Below are 19,481 nucleotides of genomic sequence, written 5' to 3'. Positions count from 1 at the left end.
AAGTAATCACCAAATAATTCCTTCAAAAACAAGTGTGCATCTTTTTTAATGAATTTGAACTAGATACAGAAAGCCTTAACTCTGCGGTATGTTAAGAGTATTCAAGTACAGATTGGGATACGCTACATTTTTTAAGATTAATCAGAAGACACATCTTTTGACAAGTTAGCCACTAGGCACACCTATAACTCTCAGGAAATGAATGCAGTTCAGTGCATAAGTACCGTAATGCTTAACACCTTCAGCACAGTGCCGAAATCCATTGCTCATGAGTGCTGCTTTTGGGCGAGCTACAGAAGGCACTTAACTTTGTACTGTTCCATATGCACAATACGACAGTTTTGTAATTTTTCACTTCAGAGGGATGCCAACTGGATCATAACACAAGGACTAATTTCAATTCTAGCTGACAAGGTAGTTCTGATGTAAAGTCAGAATGTGCAACACTGCTATGGCACTCAAAGTAATTTCTGTTGTTTTATTTAAACCACAATGAAAACGTTTCCAAGTACACAAGATGTTTGAGGGAATAGGGATACACTGACAATCTCTTTCATGTAAGATCCTCCTTCATTGTTTGCAGCCACAGAAATAAACACAGTCCAACAGAACAAAACAGACTTCTCAGCATTTTTCCCCCCAAGAGTCAATTAGAGGTGTAGGTTCATACTCTAATCATTTTTTTCTGGGCTGCACTCCAGGCTCTCCCTTGTGTGACTTTTTGCCTCTCTCTTTTCTGTCTATCTTTCCTAGACCCACAAATGCACAACAAAGCACTACTTAGAAAAGCTGCTTGTGCTTATACATGCCACTTCCCCTGAGTAGAGACAAGTGCCTCCTTCTGAGATACAAATCAATACGGTTGTAATTTCTGGATTATATGGAAGAGATTAACCATTTCTTACAAAGGTCTCTTAAATACAGCATTTGTATTCCAACACACAAAAAAATATTCATTTCTCTACCGATCGTAGGCTGCTATTTCACATGGATTTAGTTTATTTTTCCATTTTCCTCTTACAGATGCAGTAATTAATCCTAACTGCTCACCAGAATATCTTTCCCAGGGAAGACTGGGAAGAGCACTCTTTGTTTTTCAGATTTTTTGGGAATACATTTCCAAAAGTCAAGAGATAACAGTTAATAAGGTGCAACAGATTCTCTACCCAGTCTTCTTCTTTAAGTGTCAATTGGGCAGCATAAATTTCACTCCTACCACAAACGGACATTGAGAAGCAAGAGTCCAAAGTGTTAAGTTCGTTTTCCAGAAATCTCGTGTCTACAAGAACAGAGGATAGATTAGGAGGACACAGGGACATATCTTTTGACAACTGGCCACTCACATACCTATACTTCTCAGGAAATGACAGCGTAGTGCGTATGTACTGTAAGAAATAACACCTCCAGTGCAGTGCCAAATTCCATTACAGAGGATAACAATCCCAACATAACACCTTAGCTGTCCCATGTAGCAAGATAAGTACAACTGAAAACTATTTGCGGGCTACAGTAGCTTGGGTGAGAGATTCAAATTAATTGCTCTCACTTTCTTTCTTGGAGAACTCCAGGTATTTCTGTGTAGGAGATGTCATACTTAACTTGATCCTAAATATGAAAAGCTTCTGCTCGATTCCTGTTTCTGTTGCAGCTCGCAAGCTAACCAGAATAGGCAGTGATGTTGTCATGGCTATCTTCTTCCATCTTAAAATGCACTGCAGTACCAGCAAAGCAACAGCTGAAAACTGAAGTAAGAGTTCAATGGCCTGCTTTAGAGTTGCACATAGCACTATGGTGAGAACAGACAACAGAGAGGCAGCTGTAATTCCTCCTATTGGTGATGCACACCATTCACCCTTAACTCTCAAAGCGAAGTCATTTTCCATTCATAATAGAGCATGTGGGGTTTTTTGTTCTTTTTTTCCTTTTTTTTTTTAAATTTCATAGCCATGTAAAGATTAATAAATTTTTGCTTTAAAGGACAAGAGGATAGTCTTCATGGACTTCAATTGCATGAGTCGTTTGAAAAGTAATTAAGTAACTCTAAACAATCAGATAATTTAGAGGAGAATACAATGCTTACTACCACCTCTACAAATCTGATGTGTTATTGCTCTGGATACATGGAGAGCAGATGTCTCATTGTCGTGAAAAAGGCTATAAAACAATTAAATCATAATAGATAATAACTCTTCTAGCTGAAGGCACTCTCCCCAGGGCCTGCCTCTGTTCAATACAAAGGCTCAGTTGGTCATGTTGCATAAGATAATAACTCATTCCAAAATGGTTCAATTTTACAAGTGTCAAATCGGGAAGTTTCTTCTCCATATAATTACAGTTCTAGTTGTTTGAGCTCCAAATTTAATGAAGTTTGTCAAATGAATGCAATGTTCGTTCTTCTAAATAAAACAGAACATTCATCATGAGCTAATGAAAGGAATTTAGTAGCAAAATAGCTCAACTATTAACAAAATCATTAAGGAAGAGTATTACTCAAAAAGACTGCAAAATAGTAAGTCAGGTTTATATTTAAGTAGGCTTCAGTTTCCTGAGATTAGACAAATAATTCCTGTGTTTGACAGTACATGAATCCACAGTCTGAAATATCTAGCAAATGATATGACTGTGTAAACAGTAGGACTATTAAAAGAAAATTGGTCTTCCTATCTCAAATTCTTTCAATATGCTGAAGTGCTAGACGAAGAACTGCTTTATTTAATTTTTTGAAGTCCCACAAGAGACTACCAAAGTATGAGAAAACAGATCATTGTCGTGTGCTCCATGACAAAGAGTATGAGGACAATAAGTAGCCCATTTTCTTTACAACAAAAGGTTAAGTATAAATATTTAGAAGATTTGACACTAGATGCAATGCTTAATGCATCTATTATGTGGAAAAAGAAGGGACTGTGAGTGCTAAGGTACTAGAGAAAATGCACAAACTGAAAGGAGACATCAAAAATTTGAGATACTGACACAGCATGTAAAGAAGGAACAAGATGATGCTCTGTCCTTGGAGACATTCAAGGTCAGGCTGGACCAGGCTCTGAGCAACCTGATCTAGCTGTAGACGTCCCTGTTCATTGCAGAGGAGTTGAACTAGATGACCTTTAAGGGTCCCTTCCAACTCAAATGATTCTATGATAAATTATTTGCCAGCAAACTGCAGTAATGCACTCTGAGTTGAAAAACAATCATCAAGCAGGTACTTCATGGAAACTTTTATTATTTGACCTGTCACTCATATCTACTCTTTACTTCAACGAGGCATATATCACACACAAATCCAATTACCTCTGGAAAATATTTCCACTGGGGCTTTCATTAGCCCAAGCTGAGGGGTGACATGGTATACTGGGTCTGGCTGTGATTGATTTTTTTCATAAGCAGCCTGTATGGTGCTGTGTTTTGGATTAGTGACTAAAACAGAGCTGATAACATACCAGAGTTCAGACTACTGCTAAGCAGTGCTTGAACAACACTAAGGCTTTCTCTTTTCCCCACACTCAGACCATCAGTTAGTAAGCTGGGGCTGGACACGGCCAGGACAGCCAACCCAAACTGATCAAATGGATATCCATACCATATAATGTCAGCAATAAAAAAAAAGGAGTGAAAGAGGGCTGGGTCTATCAGGTAGCCATCCTTTTAGGTCTGGCTGGGCATGGGTCTGCTTGTGGGAGGTGCCAAGTGATTGCCTTTTTACTTGTTGTACCTCTTCACCACTCCATCACTATTTTAACTATCTTTACCTTGACTCATTTTTTATGTTCCCGTTCTCTTCCCATTTGTGCTGTATGTGGGGCTGTGTGGTACTGAGCTGTTGACCAGGGCTAGCCCACCACAGCAAGGGGCCAGACTTGAGAAAAAGCAAAGCTGGAATTTGTATGGCCAACAGATTCCAAATAACTAAAACTACAGAAAGTAACAGTTATTTTTCCTTCCCTTTTAGTGTCTGCTGCACTCTAACACAGGTGTTACAATACACTTGGAAGCTAGCCAAGGACCAATTACAGGAGTTCCCCAGCAGAGTTATTACCTGACCCAAGAATTTGCACCAGGAATAAAGAAAGGTGGCATTGTCAAAACAGTTCTGGCAGACAACAGATACCAGAAACTTAAGGAAATGCAGATCACTCAAAAGGATCCTTTGTTATCAAAATGCACAGCGTCAAAGCAGGGCTGCAAAAACCAAGCCAAGGAAACTGGCCTAAAGAAAAACTACTGTGAAGCCACTAAAAGGAAAGACAAATACAACAGGCCTAAAAAGTATGTGTAACCATTCTCATCATTCTATCTTATGCAATGACTGAAAATGAAATATTTTCTTAAGGGAAGATGGAAATAGGTATCTTTATGGTCCCTTATAACCCAAGCCATTCTATGACTCTGTGATTAAGAAGAAAAGATGAAAGACCCCAGAAGTGGAATCCTCTACAGTTCCTTTAAAATCTAAGTTGGGTTTTAATACTTTCCAAAACCACTGGCAGAAACATACAAGATTCTTATCCTTGTTTACATAGTCAATCTATAGATACCACCATCAAATATAAAAGCTAAGGGAAGTGTTGAAGATGCTTGAAGGAAAACACGTTGTCAGGCATCCCAGCTACAGAACTAAGTTACACTCCAGAAAGCCCGGTTCTCTTCATTAGCATTAGGAAACTGGAATATATAGTTAGTGATCTGCGGAGACCAGAGGTCTAGATATAAGGACAAGATTTTCACTTTCAAGCAGCAAGATCATGGGATGATCCTACTGAACGACAAAGCTTTAAATCTAAAACACATCTTTTGTAGCAGAAATAGTATTTGTCTCAGTGACCAATACCCAATTTATTTTTTTTTTCAGGGCCCTGGCCAAACTCCATCCACTGGAAAGAGAATCTACTTCTGCTGGTGCAGAACATTTTTGATTACCAGCGTGTTTTACTGGGGGAATCAATCTGCAAAAGGACTCTTAGAGAAGCAACATCTTGAGAGGATAACTCAGTTTGAAGTTAAATTTTGCCTCAGACAGGTGAACCTGGTTTCAGTGCAGTACAGCACTAACCAGATGGCTGGGATGGGTCTAAACACAGAGCAGATTCTCCCTATCCAATCTCAGTGACTCCAGGAAAAAAAAAGGGGAAATCCAAAGCCTCTTCGAGGCCATACATGCTGTCATACATCGAACCTGTAAGACTAGCACTGTTATTTTTCATACAGGGAAGTGTTTTAATCTTTAGCACTAGAGTGAAAATACTTCCCAGGTAACCTCAGCCTGGTATTAAGTTATTACAGTCTTAAGATATATATACATATATATGTGTATGTATATATCATTACTGGTATTCTTGCCTGACCAGCTTAAGCATAGTTGAAACACGTAGTCCAGGTGAGGCTACGTGTTTCAGCATGTAGCAATTTCTGCTCAAAAAGATTCAAAGAACTTGAGCTTTCAGATTGTACAGCAGCAAGATTTCTTAATGCAACAGACAATTACAGACCTGGTAGAAAAATAAACAGTATAAAAATTAAAAGCAAACAATTATCGCACCAGTTCTCTTTATCTCTAATGAGGCCCTGGCAATAAAGCTGCCACAACTGAAGCACAGAACTTGTAAAATATCTTAATGACTCACAATGAACAAGATAATGTTTAAGAAAATGAATTCAACTTTTGAACAGAGTTTAATTCCACTCCAAAAACAAGTGCCTCAAAATTAGTCAATGAAGCAATGCTTTTCATATAAAACTGCAACATACAATTCCATCTCAGCCATAAAATGCAACAAATAAGCTTTTATGCATCCATGGAGAAACCAATTGCCTTTAAAATTTTAGACTAATTAAAAAAGCAGAACAAAACATTAAGTACGTTGACTGCTCAGTTCTGTTAATTTGCTGATAATAGACAACATGAAAAGAAGTTCCTAATCTTTCGTACCAGGCACTTAAGTTATTTTATCACATAAACAAAATAAAATAATTGATATAAAGCTTTCCTTTATTTCATAAATGAAAAAGTAATAGGAGCAAAGCACTGAAGTGTATGCTAATTCTTTGAATCCATTGTCAAGTGGACCTGCAGGTGGATACTATTAATCAACAAACTGCTGTTTAAGTAGCTATCGCCTTAAGAATCAAAGTTAAAAACTCTGAATTTATACTGCAGTAAACCTTTCTCTTCTCTGAGCTTCCCATAGTTGCTTTGCTCTCTTGGCCTTTCAGCTTAATTCAAAATTCATACAGGAGCAGAATGCAATCCCTCTACTACGAAGCCTGAATGTTCTCAAAACTAAATTTGAACAGGACTCAGCACGTTAGTACCACACTATTTCAATTTTCTACGTTTTTCTACTATTATTTCCTTTTGTTGTTATGTTTAAAACCAAAATAACCACAAATGCAAAACTGAAGTTTTAGCGTCAACAGAAGGAGGAAAGAATGGACTGTGTGTATACCGTAATTAAGATTAATGCTGGAACTCCAAGCCAAGTTAGCAGAAGAACAAAACCTAATGATAAACAAAAGGCTGCAATGTGTGAAGATCAGAACAAACTACAGATTAAGAATGTATTAAGGGAGAGGAGACAGTATGAAATTGCGTACAACGGAGGAACAGGACAGAAGAGCATCAGAGGGGACAGAATAAGGGTAAGTGAATGATGATGACAATGAGCTACACACAAGAGACAATCAAAACTAAAAAATACAGATCTGGAGCACTTTTGAGAAATCAGGAAGTGGAAAATTTAAGAGGAGTATCTGTGAACGATGGCTCAGAAGCATGCAGAATTCAAATACGAGTAACTATCAGTTAGATCCAGCAGCAAACAAGGTAATTCTATGATATCTGACAGCAAATATGAGAGCATAGTGCTGTCTGGACCCCGGATGGTTGTGTAAACAGAGCTGCAGAAACCTTGCGTATGAAGCAAGCTAAGTACTGATCTTCCAAGACAGCAGAGATACAAGTTTTTTATATAATTGTAAACAAAACTTCTCTCCTTTCCAGACAGGCAACAGGCAAAGCTTCACAAAAAATGAACCTCTAAGCTATGATGTCACATAAGCTTTTCCATCTTTACATAATCAAAAGCTTGGGCCATTGCTACACACTTGGGTCCAAAACACATTATAAATTTTCCCTCACTCAGCTGAAGAGAAACTAATTTCAGTTTAGTATCCATGTAACTTTATCAGACCAGTAAAAAACTTCAATGAATACTATCTGATTAAAGATGTATATTGGGCATAATCACAATGCTGCGCTCACACGGTTAAACGCTTCTGAATTACAGCTGCTTCACAGCTGGCTTCAGATGACAGTGAAGCACACTCACACATGCCTCCAATCTTGTGTATGTATGTTCATGATGCTGCCCTTTCCATACTTAGTTTTAAAGCCTCGAAAACTACTCCCTACTTAGCTGTCATGCTTGTTTACTTAATATTGAAACAGCATCCAAAACAGATTGCATGGGCTTAATTTAATTCTTTATTGCATGCTCTGCTTGTAGTTCCAAATGATAGGAAATAAGCTTAAATTTAGGAATAGCAGTCAAGCAATCTAAATTGTTACCAAGACAAAACAAACACAAGTCCAAAGATTTCCAATGGAAAACACTTTTTTTCCCCTCAGAGCTAACCATCTGGTTTATAACAGAAAAACAGGAAAGGACATTGTACTAGAGAGAATAAAACTGCTCTATACGATCCCGAGCCCTGAACTCCAATACGATGTAATTTTGTCCTTACCATTTGATGTAGATGCGTACCTCATTTTTCTATAAAGCAGATTACAGAAATAAGATGTGTTTGTCTAATCTCACTTCACATCTGCATTTCATTACAAATTTTTTTAAAGACAGAATTTTCAATCTTCTGAATAACGTCATGGGATTTTACTTTAAGAGTTCAGAAACGTACAGAAAAGCTGCTAAGAACAAATCTAAGTAGGAGGTAGAAATTAATACAGACTGGGTGAAAAGTGTTCCATAGGAATACTGCATTACTCAAAGGAAGAACGGAAGACAACAGTTGCTCACAGTGAAATACTCAGATATGCATAGCCGCACTTGTGACAATTTAACAAAAGCAGTAACATCTGAAAAACGTTCTTAGCGAACTATAGTTATTTTTTATGGCTTCAGCACCGTAAGTATTTAGGAGGGAATGCACGGTCAGATCACATTCTACCTGCACTCATTTGGAAGTTTCAGAGAACAACCATACTCTGACTGAACACCACCTCTACTGCAGTGGAGCGAAGTAATGTTTATAAAACACTGCTTGCCCAATTAACAGCATCAGAAGGCAGATCTAAATTAGATGAACTGAGGAAGAGTCAAGAGTTACAGTGAAGGGATCTTGTGTGTTAGCATCGACGTTTAAGAAGTCAACCAACATTTGAACAGAGAATACATACAGAAGGTTATGTGACAACATCCCTTAACAAAGGCTCTTAAGAAAAAAACCGTACAGGATAAGAGAAAATTGCTCTCCCACAGATGGATAATGATTTAAAAGATAGGAAATAGGCTAAGTACAAATTTACAATTACCGTTGTGAGGAAAATCACCAGAGCGATCAGAGATGAATGCTTAGATACATGCTATTCTATATATTAATAAATCATGGGGAAATGCTGTACACACTGGATGAGGATACTGAAAAGTAATGATACCGCTGAGCAGCCACTCTGCTGGGAGTTTCTAGACTCCATAAGCTGCCTAAAAAATGCAAAATACAATTGAAAAAGAAATGAGAAACAAAACATAATGAAACATTCTAATCTTCCTCTCAAAACAATAGGAAAACTTGAAAAAAGAGATAGCAATGTGTAGGGTGGAAAAACACATGTATGAGAAACAGCTTACACCAATACTCTGCATATAAGAAAGACAGAATTGAGGACATGGACAGTTTTACAAACTCATGAAAGGCAAGGAAAACACAAATAATGGATACTTTCTTCAGGTTCTGCTCTGATATCAAAGCTAGTCATCTAATATAACGAGTAGACAGCTCAAAACCACAACAGTTCAAAATGTGGAACCAAACTGGGGAACCACATGTAGTAATATATTGTGGGAGCCCTAAAGCCTGCACAGACTCAAAAACAGAATGCACAAAGTCATGAAAAAATAAACTACAGGTTATTAACTAAAACTTACTGCCTCTGGCTCCTGAAGTAGTAACACCACACAAACTCAGGCAGTACTTAGAGAAACACCCAGTTATTACATGCTTTTCCTGTTCTTACATTTCTTTCCTAGGCACCTATTGCCTTCCATATTTGGTGGAAGAGTCGTGATCACATTTCATCTCTCATCCAACCTGATGGAACTTTTCTTGCATTATAAGAACATTGTTTTGACTCCAGATTAGGCCAGTAATTCATGAGAACTACGTTCTTAAAACTTTGTCTTTCCAAAATGTGTTACTGGGTAAAAAGAATACACGTTCACAGTACATATGTTCAACACTGTCTCAAGTGTAGTCACTCATACATGACTTTGCAGAAGTCACAGCTGCACTTGGCTGTTCAAAGGCCAGTTTCGTTTACTTTAAAATTGAATAGATTTTTGATGTCTTCACATTTTTCTTAAATACAGATCTGGCTGAAATTTGCATTGCACAATTAGCTTTCTTTAGTAGAGCGCAGTGTGAAAGGAGTTTTTCCCCTTTTGTTCTTCACCAAAAAGTTAAATAATGGGTAGGTTATTTGTGCAAGTATAGTTAAGATAAAACTACTGTTCGCTAAATATTTTCCATAAAAACAGTAAGAAGCCAAGAACCAATTTGTTTACATATGTATATAATTCCTTCATTGTTTTCATTTATCATCCACATGGATTCAGAGGCTGAAGTACACACACATAAAGGATATTGAGCAGGAATTGCCTCTTCATAAGGATTTTTACAATTAGAGGACACCAGGAGGTTTTAACCATATTTCCAAAAGGTCGTACCTTTGGGTGATACACTCTTTTGGGTTTATCATTTAGTTTCCTCCCAGTAAAAATGTTTTGTTTCCATTATTTTTACATATTTGTTGGTTATGTGGTAGTTAAAAATATAGAAAAAGAGAAGGCCTACAAAACCTAACACTCAGTTATATGACCTTGAAAACCTAATGGCAATAGCAGAGTCAGAGCAGTTCAAGCAGCGCAGCGACCATTGTAACGAAAGACAACAAAAATGTCCAGTAAGCTAATGAATATTTTTCCAGGATAATACAAAAAAAAACGTGTAAAAGCATTTTCCTGTAAAATCACTACCAAGAAGCATTCCACCTCTTATTTTCTAAGTCTCAGACTCTTCTAAGCTATACTGCACTTGCCAGAAGTACTGGAAAAATAAACTCCTTTGCCTGACTCAGCTTATTCTTGCAACAGCCTCACATCCTTACAGTCTGATGAATGCATTTTCTCCACAGTGCTTGGTAGCACTGCTGCTTCTGCTCTCTGGCACCATGGAGAAATGCCCTGACAGTTCCCCATGGTTCAGCAACAGAGATCAGCAATGAGAGCTTCCCACGCTGCTGCAGCAGTAGCAGACAGTAGACCCGGTGACATTCTACAGCTAAAGAGGCTGAGATGGGCTGGCAGAGCAAGCTGGGCAAGAGAAAGCATGTAATGAGTTGGTCGAAATCAAGCAGTTAATTGGCAACTTTAAGTTAGAAAAAAAAAAGCTCAGCTTACTAACTAACCCATGTAAATCCTCAAGTTGCTTGCTTTAATGTATCTTTGCTTGTTAAACCACTCATAGACCAAACTTTTTTTTTAAACTAAATAAAAATCAGCACATCTCTGAACACAGCAGACAAATTCCTCATAAAACACAACAGTTGTATTAGTTGTGTGTTAGGGAAGAGATACAGCACTGCATTGTGGCACTGAGGCTTTACGAGGTAATACAAATGCAACAGTGCAATTGCAACCGTAACACAACTTCACAGACCACTCTGTTCCCCCTAGAATACATCTCAAAACACAGTTGGAAAACACTGTAGATCAAACTGTCCACTTGCACACCACCTGAGATAAAAGAAAAGGAGAAACAGGAAAGCACTATAGGTGCTTGAGACAATTTCTAGCATGACAAAACACAAAGTAACAGTTTTGTTAAATCCGTGTGCATGAGAATGGGCATATCTCTATACAAGCATCTACTAATTAAAAATACAACATTATTATTTTCACACCATTAAAACACCTAGGCATATGTTTAGGTATGTATTTATTACTAGATCATCTTCACATGATGCAGCTCATCTCTAGACAAAAATTGTCCAAATGCAAAGTTTAGAAATGCACTGCTAGTAGTATGGACATGTTGACAGTTTTGCAGGACTTTGTATCATTACTTAACACATCCCTCACAAACTACGTATCTTCACTTAATTCTCAGATAGTTAAAATTACCCCAAACCCACAAGTAAATTTTGAAACTCTCATTTCAAAAAGCATCAGGTCAGATCACAACCAGTGATTTCTAGCTGTGCCGTGGCCAATGTTCTGTACTGCCAAGGATTTTAGTCTTTTTTTTCTTATTTTTTTCTTCCATTCACGTTCATTCCAATTCTCATTTAGATGCTGCTGGCTGCGTGCTATTTGAGGATCAGAATCTGGCACGCAGCCAGATCACACTGGAACAAGGCAATCTGAAAACACCAGCAACTACTGTGGCTTTAGCTAAAACCTGAAAACCTTCCAAAGTAAACTCAACATCTGCCATACTTGCTCACCATCTTACATGCAACATTTTCCACCAGTATCTATCTTCTTTCTCACCCTTTGTGTTCTAATGAGAACTTGACCCAGATCCCACACAACCCTACCTCTAGAATGCCACCCTGAGGCTGTCAAATTAATCCAACATCTTAAGCTGCTCAAGAGTACTTTTTTTTGGGGGGGGTAGGGGAAGTGGGGTGGGGAGAGAACAGCAGCTGAAAAAAATCATCATCAGACCTGCAAATCAAAATTAACTGGAAATATGTTACACCTTTCCTCTCTGGAATACTTGTATACCTTATTTTATCTTCAAGGGTAGAAATAAACAACAAATCTTAGATTTTCAAAAGCAAGCAGCTTTCACAACAAAGCAAATTAGCTGTGTTTCACCAGCACAGAACCTATAAATATTATAGGTAATAAAGACATGTAAAAATAAGGTAAAGGTAAGGTAAAAGGTAAAAGGTAAAATAAGGTAAAAGGTAAAATAAGGTAAAAAGACATGTAAAAAATAGGTAGTAAAGACATGTAAATGTCTTTACAAGTCCACCAATTTCCAATTACACTTTTCAAAAGCAGTACCATACAACCAATGTTTTGACCGCAGAACCGGAAAGGCACTATTTAAGATTTTAGCTGACTGACTACGCAGTTTGATAGGCAAGACTTTTAGCAGGCTCTCCTTGACAGCTTACAATCATCAGGGTCCGACATCTCTAGAAGACTAGCAAGATATTCTAGCTGCAGGTCAACTAACACAAACTCAGGAGGCTTTCTTACAAGTCACACTACAAATTGGCATAGCCCAGAAATGTTCTTGCTGGCATGCTTCAGTGAGGCACTGAGAAAGCTGCTTTGAAGTTTATCACTTTTTTTTTTTTTTTAATTTTTTATGACTTAGAATTAAGATGTAAGAAAGCAGTGCAGGCCACTTCCTCACTGCTTCTCTCACCCAAGCCTGAAACCTACTAGATCTTATAATGCTGGACCCATTGAAGATTTCCCTGGCATGGATACAGACGTACACTACCTCAGACAGAAGAAGAGAGTCCAACAGGGATGATTGAGGGGTTTTTCTGCCTTCTAAATTGAATGATATTTACCTCATTTGAGAGTTATCAGTAAAACAGGCTTCCCAAAGATTCATGCAAAAGGATGCAGTGTCAAACAGGAGCAGCACTGCCTTGCTGAATCTCACAGATGTGCTAGGAACTGAGATGGAAGTACAACGGGCTGCAGTAATGGCAGAAAGTAATTTGGGTCAAATAATCTTTGAGAGAATAATAGAAACAGGTTTTGCTGAGCAGCTTTTATTAAAAAATAGCATCAGATTTCAAAAACAGTTCTGTAATGCTTCTATAAAGGCAAATACCACTGGGAATGCTGTTGTTACGGGTAATAGAGGTTGATAACATTCTAGCAGTAACAATACAGCCTAGATACTCTTAGTACAAGAAACACCAATTGTTTTTCCCCTTCTTATCAACAACCCACCAAGTCAACAATAGTTGATTCTATTCTAGACTTGATATATCCTGAGGACATTACAGAAAAGTTTTTCACCAAGATAGCCTTGAACAGAGTTACTGTAGCGTGAACTGGCTAAAAATTAAATGGCACAAGATAACATCTGGATTTTAAAAGGAGCGGCACTTAGGGAATCAGCTGGGACAGTTAGCTGGAAAGAGATGATCAGAGACCTGAAAGTGAGAGAACTCTACAATTTCTTTCAGACAACGGTGCTAAAATTACAAAGAAAAAACATTCCAAACAAGGAGAGTAAAGTAGCAGGTCTTCCAGCCCCACTAGGAGACATATGAGAAGAAAGCAAAGGAGGAATTAAAAAAAACCTAGACTAGAACTGCAATTCTAAATCACTTTAAAATACAGCACCAGACATATTAAAAATGTTGGCCTCTCCTATAAAGAAAACATAACTCTTTTCATAAAGAGTCTGGGTTGCAAACAGAAGTTGACACAAAATAATTCTTAACAAATTAAGGAACCTCATGAATTCAGCAGCAAGGACTACACTGTCATATAGGTGAACACTGAAAATTGTCATTTTAACTTCCTCAGTTGGAAAAAAAACACTAAGGAAGCCATGGTTTATTGATGACATAGAGCTAGGTAAAAAGGAAGTTAGATCACAGGATGCCTCCAACAAGATTTTTTCTGGTAGAAATGCAAGTATTGACAATGTGCAAGGTAGAAAATAGAAATTTCTACAGACTACCAAACAGAACTCTGGGAACCAAAAATGTCTTTCTGTCACAGCAAAAGGCTGATGCTCTCTGCTCTTCCCTGCAGTCTCACATTATCTCCTTGTGCCATGCTCAGCTCTGACTGCACCTTTAGACTCTTCTATTTCACCCTCAAACTCTGTCCATTTCAGATGCTTTTTTTCTCTCCTAAACATACTCAATTGTCCACCTTCTCCCCAGACAGCTCCATCTGACCCAATCATTTTCTTTATAAAGGAATATAGAAAAGTAAAACAAATCCCACTTTTTACACCGTACACACCAAGTGTAACAAAACAGGTTCCAGTGCATGAAGAAAAATAATCAACTAAACTCCAAGCCATTTGTTTGCAGTAATGTTGAACAACCCTCGTTCAACTGGTTGCTGGCAGGGTGACTACAGTAAATTAAATTATTCTCCTCTGAATTTAAATAGCTTTCCATGCACTGTAGGTTTGTGGGTGCTTTTTGTCAGTTTTTGCTTGCTTGTTTGCTGAAAGTAGGGGACAGAAGCAGAGTATCTAGTTAAAGCTCTCCCTTCTGTTCCAGTATGTGTTTTTGTTTTTTAAGGTTGGAGTTCATCGTGCATACAAATTTGATGAAAAACAGCTTGGATATAAATAGAATTACTTGTTACTTTGGTAAGATGTGTGAATGGTTTCAAGAAAAAAAAAAGAAAGCAGGGGCAGAGAGAGAGAGCAGAAAAACTTTAAATATTACAATCTCATTGTGGTTTAACACAACCCCAGCTCAGCACCCCACAGCTGTTCACTCACTCCTCCCCATCTGGAGTGAGGGAAAGAATTGGAAACAAAACAGAACTCGTGAGTTGAGATGAAAACTATTTACTGAGACAGAAAATGAAAACAGAAATGCAACAATAACAATACATACAGCAGAAACGCAATTACTTGCCACCTGCTGACCAATGCACTGCACCAACATGACAGCTGCCAGCAACACAAGATCGCACTCCCTGCCGACTGATGCCTCACAGCCCCCCAAGCAGCAGCTGCCCCAGCTAACAGCCTACAGTGTGATGGCCTTCCATATCACTTGGTGACACATGGTATGGAATGACCCCTGGCCTAACTCAGGCCCCTGTCCTGGCTCCACCCCCTCCTTCACACCATCTTGGTGGCAGCTCTTTCCCACTGAGTGGCTTGGCCAAGCCCTGGGCATGCACCCATCGCTCAGCAACAACCAAACATCAGTGTGTGATCAGTACAGTGTAGGCTGAATCCAGGGCAAATACTTTTAAAACAAGCTACTTAACTCTGTTCAGAATTAGTTAATTTTTTCCCCTAAGGCTGAAAACAAAATGCTAACAAAATTTCAGTAGAAGTCAAAATAATTTATTCTGGGTTCTACCACTACACACAGAAAACCAGATACTTACACAATCCTAATCTTTATTTCTATAATCTCCAATGAACAAATTCAAGGCTTAAAGCAGGATACATAAAATAAATACCCACTGCAATGACAGCCAACCTCACACAATGTCATTACCATACTACCTTATTTAAAAAGCCAATAAAAGTCTTGATTTCAAGTAAACTATTATAATCAACAGTAGCATACTTTAAGTATACACAGTACAATCACATTCACTCTTGATGTAAAATGTAGTTATGATAAATTTCCATCTTTCTTGGGTACCACAGAAGGGATGAACACAGTATGAACCCCTGAGGAGAATTAAAAAAAGAAAACCTACAGTATTGCATGCATTTCAAATCACAGAATGCCTTGGGTTGGAAGGAACTTTAAAGACCATCCAGTTCCAACCCTCTGCTGTGGGGAGGGGTTAGAACTGGATAGATCTAGTTTCTGGTTTGAACATTAATAAAATCCTTGCTATTTGCCAATAACAATTCTACCTATTCTGTCTTAACATAAAAAAATGTAGTACTACTGCAGATCATTGAGATTTTAAGGAAGAAAAACCCATCTGGTTATTAAGTCTGATCACACGTGCAACACAGGCAATTCAGTTTTTTGATCTTTACCTTCCACATATTTTATACTACTTAAAATGCCATTTGTAACGCTTACATTCACACTCCATTGCTCAAATAGTCTCAGTTCATCCCTTGAATTTCTTCATCCTCCACCCCCAAACTTCTCTATTTTTCAGCTTTGCCTTTTGTTCCATTTATATACTCAGGATCCAAAAGTCAGACATCAGGTAAAGTCCCTGTCTCATCGAGATTTTTCTTTTTCAAAAGCTACTTAAAAATTCATCATGCTAAAAGCAGCTTTTCAGCATCATGAACGCACACTTTTTTGAATCATCCACAAAAAATCAAATATGAAAATTTAGGCAAGAAGAGGTGAGGGTTTTGTTTATGTTTTTAAGGCAAATTTATATGAATTGCAACCCCAAATGTCAAGAGCACACTACCTGCTGGTTATACATATATATATGCTGACAAATTAACAGCATACATGGACACAACTTTACTATTGCGACAATAAGAATAGGTTACTCCCAATAGGTAGTTTAGTAAAGATAGTCATTGAACCACAATTCTGTGATCCACGCTTCAAGACTTATATTAAAACAGAATGCTTGAGTAGACATTCAAAGAGGATAGCATGGACCAAAAAAAAAAGAAAAAGAAAAAGAGAATACAGCCTACCAAATATGTTGGTGGAATGTCCTTTCCTGGCAATTGGTTTGAGCTCATTATGCCCCCATCCATATTGCCTATAATTGTCCCAGGCATGCTTCATCATCTAAGAGACAAAAAAAAACAAAATTCAGTTATGTTTTGAAGCTACTTCATACAAATACAATAATACATAATTTTATTCCTTATTTGAAACTTTATCTTTCTCATCCATTCCAGCATATTGGTAATTCTTTTGCCATTATTTCTACTTGTTAAAGAAATCAGATTGTACATCACAAGCAAATTTTGAAAACAACCTATTTGACTTGATTTACAGAATGCTCTGCATTAGTTCACTTTCATTTTCTTTGCCTTAAATATACATAATTTTTTTTTTTTTTTTACCAATTCCTTAATGTCTAACACCTAAGCTGCTAACCAAAAGAAAAAAAATCTAACAATATCTGAAGCTTAAAAGGGATTTATTTGCTTAGTCACAGTCTGATGCAACAGTGTAATCTTGCAATGGTGTCATACTTTTTGGGTTTTTTTGGAAACACCTACTTGACAGAGATATACTGTGGAACAATCTCCACCATGAGAAATGCCAAAAGCTTTGTTCTTTAGGAAGAATAATGAATGATGCAGTAGACAATTCATTTACAGCATAAGGTTCCTGAAACATCTGTTTCAATAAGATTTTCTTTTTAATAGAGGTTTCTGTTACCGTTGGTCCACAGGCATTAGTTACACATATCAGCTGCTAAACAATGTTTTTATGTGTTTCCTAAAAGTTTAAATTCTTTGTTTGTATACACCTGAAATTCAGCAGCCACAAAACTGTAAAACTGGAAGTACAGAAGTGCAGCATAATCATATTAGTTACTTAAATCACAGAATCATAGAATGGCCTGGGTTGGAAGGGACCACAAGGATAATCAAGCTCCAACCCCCCTGACACAGGCAGGGCTGCCAACCTCCAGATCTGGTACTAGACCAGGTTGCCCAGGGCTTCAACCAACCCGGTCTTGAACACTTCCAGGGACAGAGCATTCACAACCTTTCTAGGCAGCCTGTTCCAGAACCTCACCACTCTCTCTGTAAAGAAGTTCCCCCTGACATCCAATCTAAACCTTCTCTCCTTGAGCTTAAAACCATTCCCACTTGTCCTATCATTGTCTACCCTTGTAAAAAGTTTATTCCCCTCCTGTTTATAATTTCCTTTTAAATAATGGAAGGCTGCAATGAGGTCTCCTCACAGCCTTCTCTTCTCCAGGCTGAACAAGCCCAGCTCCCTCAGCCTGTCTTCGCAGGGAGGTGTTCCAGCCCTCTTATCTCTGTGGCCCTCCTCTGGACCCTCTCCAACAGCTCCACAAACAGATCAAAGCAGGTAACAGGAAGAAATCCAACTCTTAAAAATCACCTCACCAGACAGAAGGAAGTTAGGAAGACTCCTGAATTAATAGTCATAAAGTTGCATCCGCAGTGCTATATGTATTTTATTTTTCTAAAATGACTTCTAAAAGTGGTATTAAAATACTGTTCAAATAAACAAAAACCTTCAGAAAATGTACAGAAATTAAAGCATCATTTCTGCAAGTTTGATAAATGCTCCCTAAGAGGAAAAAAATACCCTAATGCAACTTAAAGACCTATACTAAACTTTTAAGAAATTGTAGATCATCCTGTAGCAAGTAATTGCATGATTTACAAGAATGTAGCATTCTTATTTTAATCCGTCACGATACCCAGAGAAAACTGTAAGGAACAAGCAGATGTAGGCTCATAAGCACTATCTCACACAAGGCAAACAGCAGCTCTTTTCTCTCCCTGAGTTCAGGACTCACTGGAAGTCAGCACCCAGTAAACACAAGTCTTTCAAACAGCATCCAAGCTGCTCACTAAGAGATGCAAAGCACAAGTCACTGTCTCTCAACAACCATCATGAGATCCCCATTCAACCCAAACATAGCCTTAATTTGTCTGAACATGAACAGAGACAGAAGAAGCTTGAAGGAAGTCATCTTATGGCCAGATGATAACCTGGAACACAGCAGAGATACACAAGCAGGACATAAACTCATAGAGTAAGAAAAAGAGAACACAAGTATTATACTAGAAGAGGAGAAAAGAGCAATTTCATTGCCACTGACACACTCCTTGGTGTTTAACAAGCACATGTCTCTATAACTGACCAATCAGTAGCTACTTGAACATAGAGATGGCTCAGATAAAGAGATCCTCTGCTAGCATAAGAAAACTGCAGAACAACTAAATACAGTAAAAAGCTGATTGCAGATATTATAGCTCTAAGAGCTCCTACCAATATTATCCCGAAACAATCCATTTTTTTCATTTTTATTAATTTACGATTATAGAATCAAGAATCACAGCTTCACTCCGGCTAGAAGGGATCTCAGAATGTCTTCAGTCCAACCTCTAGCCTAAAGCAAGGTTACTTATGAGGTCAGACAGGGCTACCTAAGGATGGGACAGGACAGTCAAGGTCTTCCTGAATTATTGTGCACAAAATCAGAAGACAGTCCTGAAAACACTACCTTGAAAAAAAAAAAAAGACTTGTATTTTTTGAAAGCACTAGAGTGTAGAGCTAAAGAGTTACTGAACACTGAGCTCTGTATCTGAGTTTGATAACAGATGGATACCTAAACAACAAGTTTAAGTTTCTATGATACTTGAACATTATCTTAGGAAAAACTGTAAGATAGACATATTAAAGGAACTAATTTCACCAGATTAATCAATTAATGGAAAAGTAACCTAAGATACAGAAGCATTGTCAAACATGACAGACTAAGACACAGTTGTCTGTACTGGCTAACATTCTGATAAAGGAAATGATATTTTGAAGAGAATAAGTAACTTGCATAAACTGAGCAGG

The 19,481-nt window shown here is 37.8% G+C and overlaps 1 protein-coding gene across 1 annotated transcript in view; it reads right to left on the bottom strand.

The window, feature by feature from the left end:
- MAN1A2 (mannosidase alpha class 1A member 2) overlaps nt 1-19,481 on the bottom strand; it is a 143,887-nt gene that overhangs the window by 75,432 nt on the left and 48,974 nt on the right. Inside the window, exon 3 of the mRNA XM_021396810.1 lies at nt 16,609-16,705. Within this exon, the coding sequence (XP_021252485.1) occupies nt 16,609-16,705 (97 nt within the window). The remainder of the gene's footprint in view (nt 1-16,608; nt 16,706-19,481) is intronic.

The sequence above is a fragment of the Numida meleagris genome, chromosome 1 (assembly GCF_002078875.1).
Source record: "Numida meleagris isolate 19003 breed g44 Domestic line chromosome 1, NumMel1.0, whole genome shotgun sequence".
NCBI lineage: Eukaryota > Metazoa > Chordata > Aves > Galliformes > Numididae > Numida > Numida meleagris.
The sequence above is the reverse complement of the archived record's forward strand: the minus strand, read 5'-3'. Positions and strand labels throughout refer to the sequence as shown.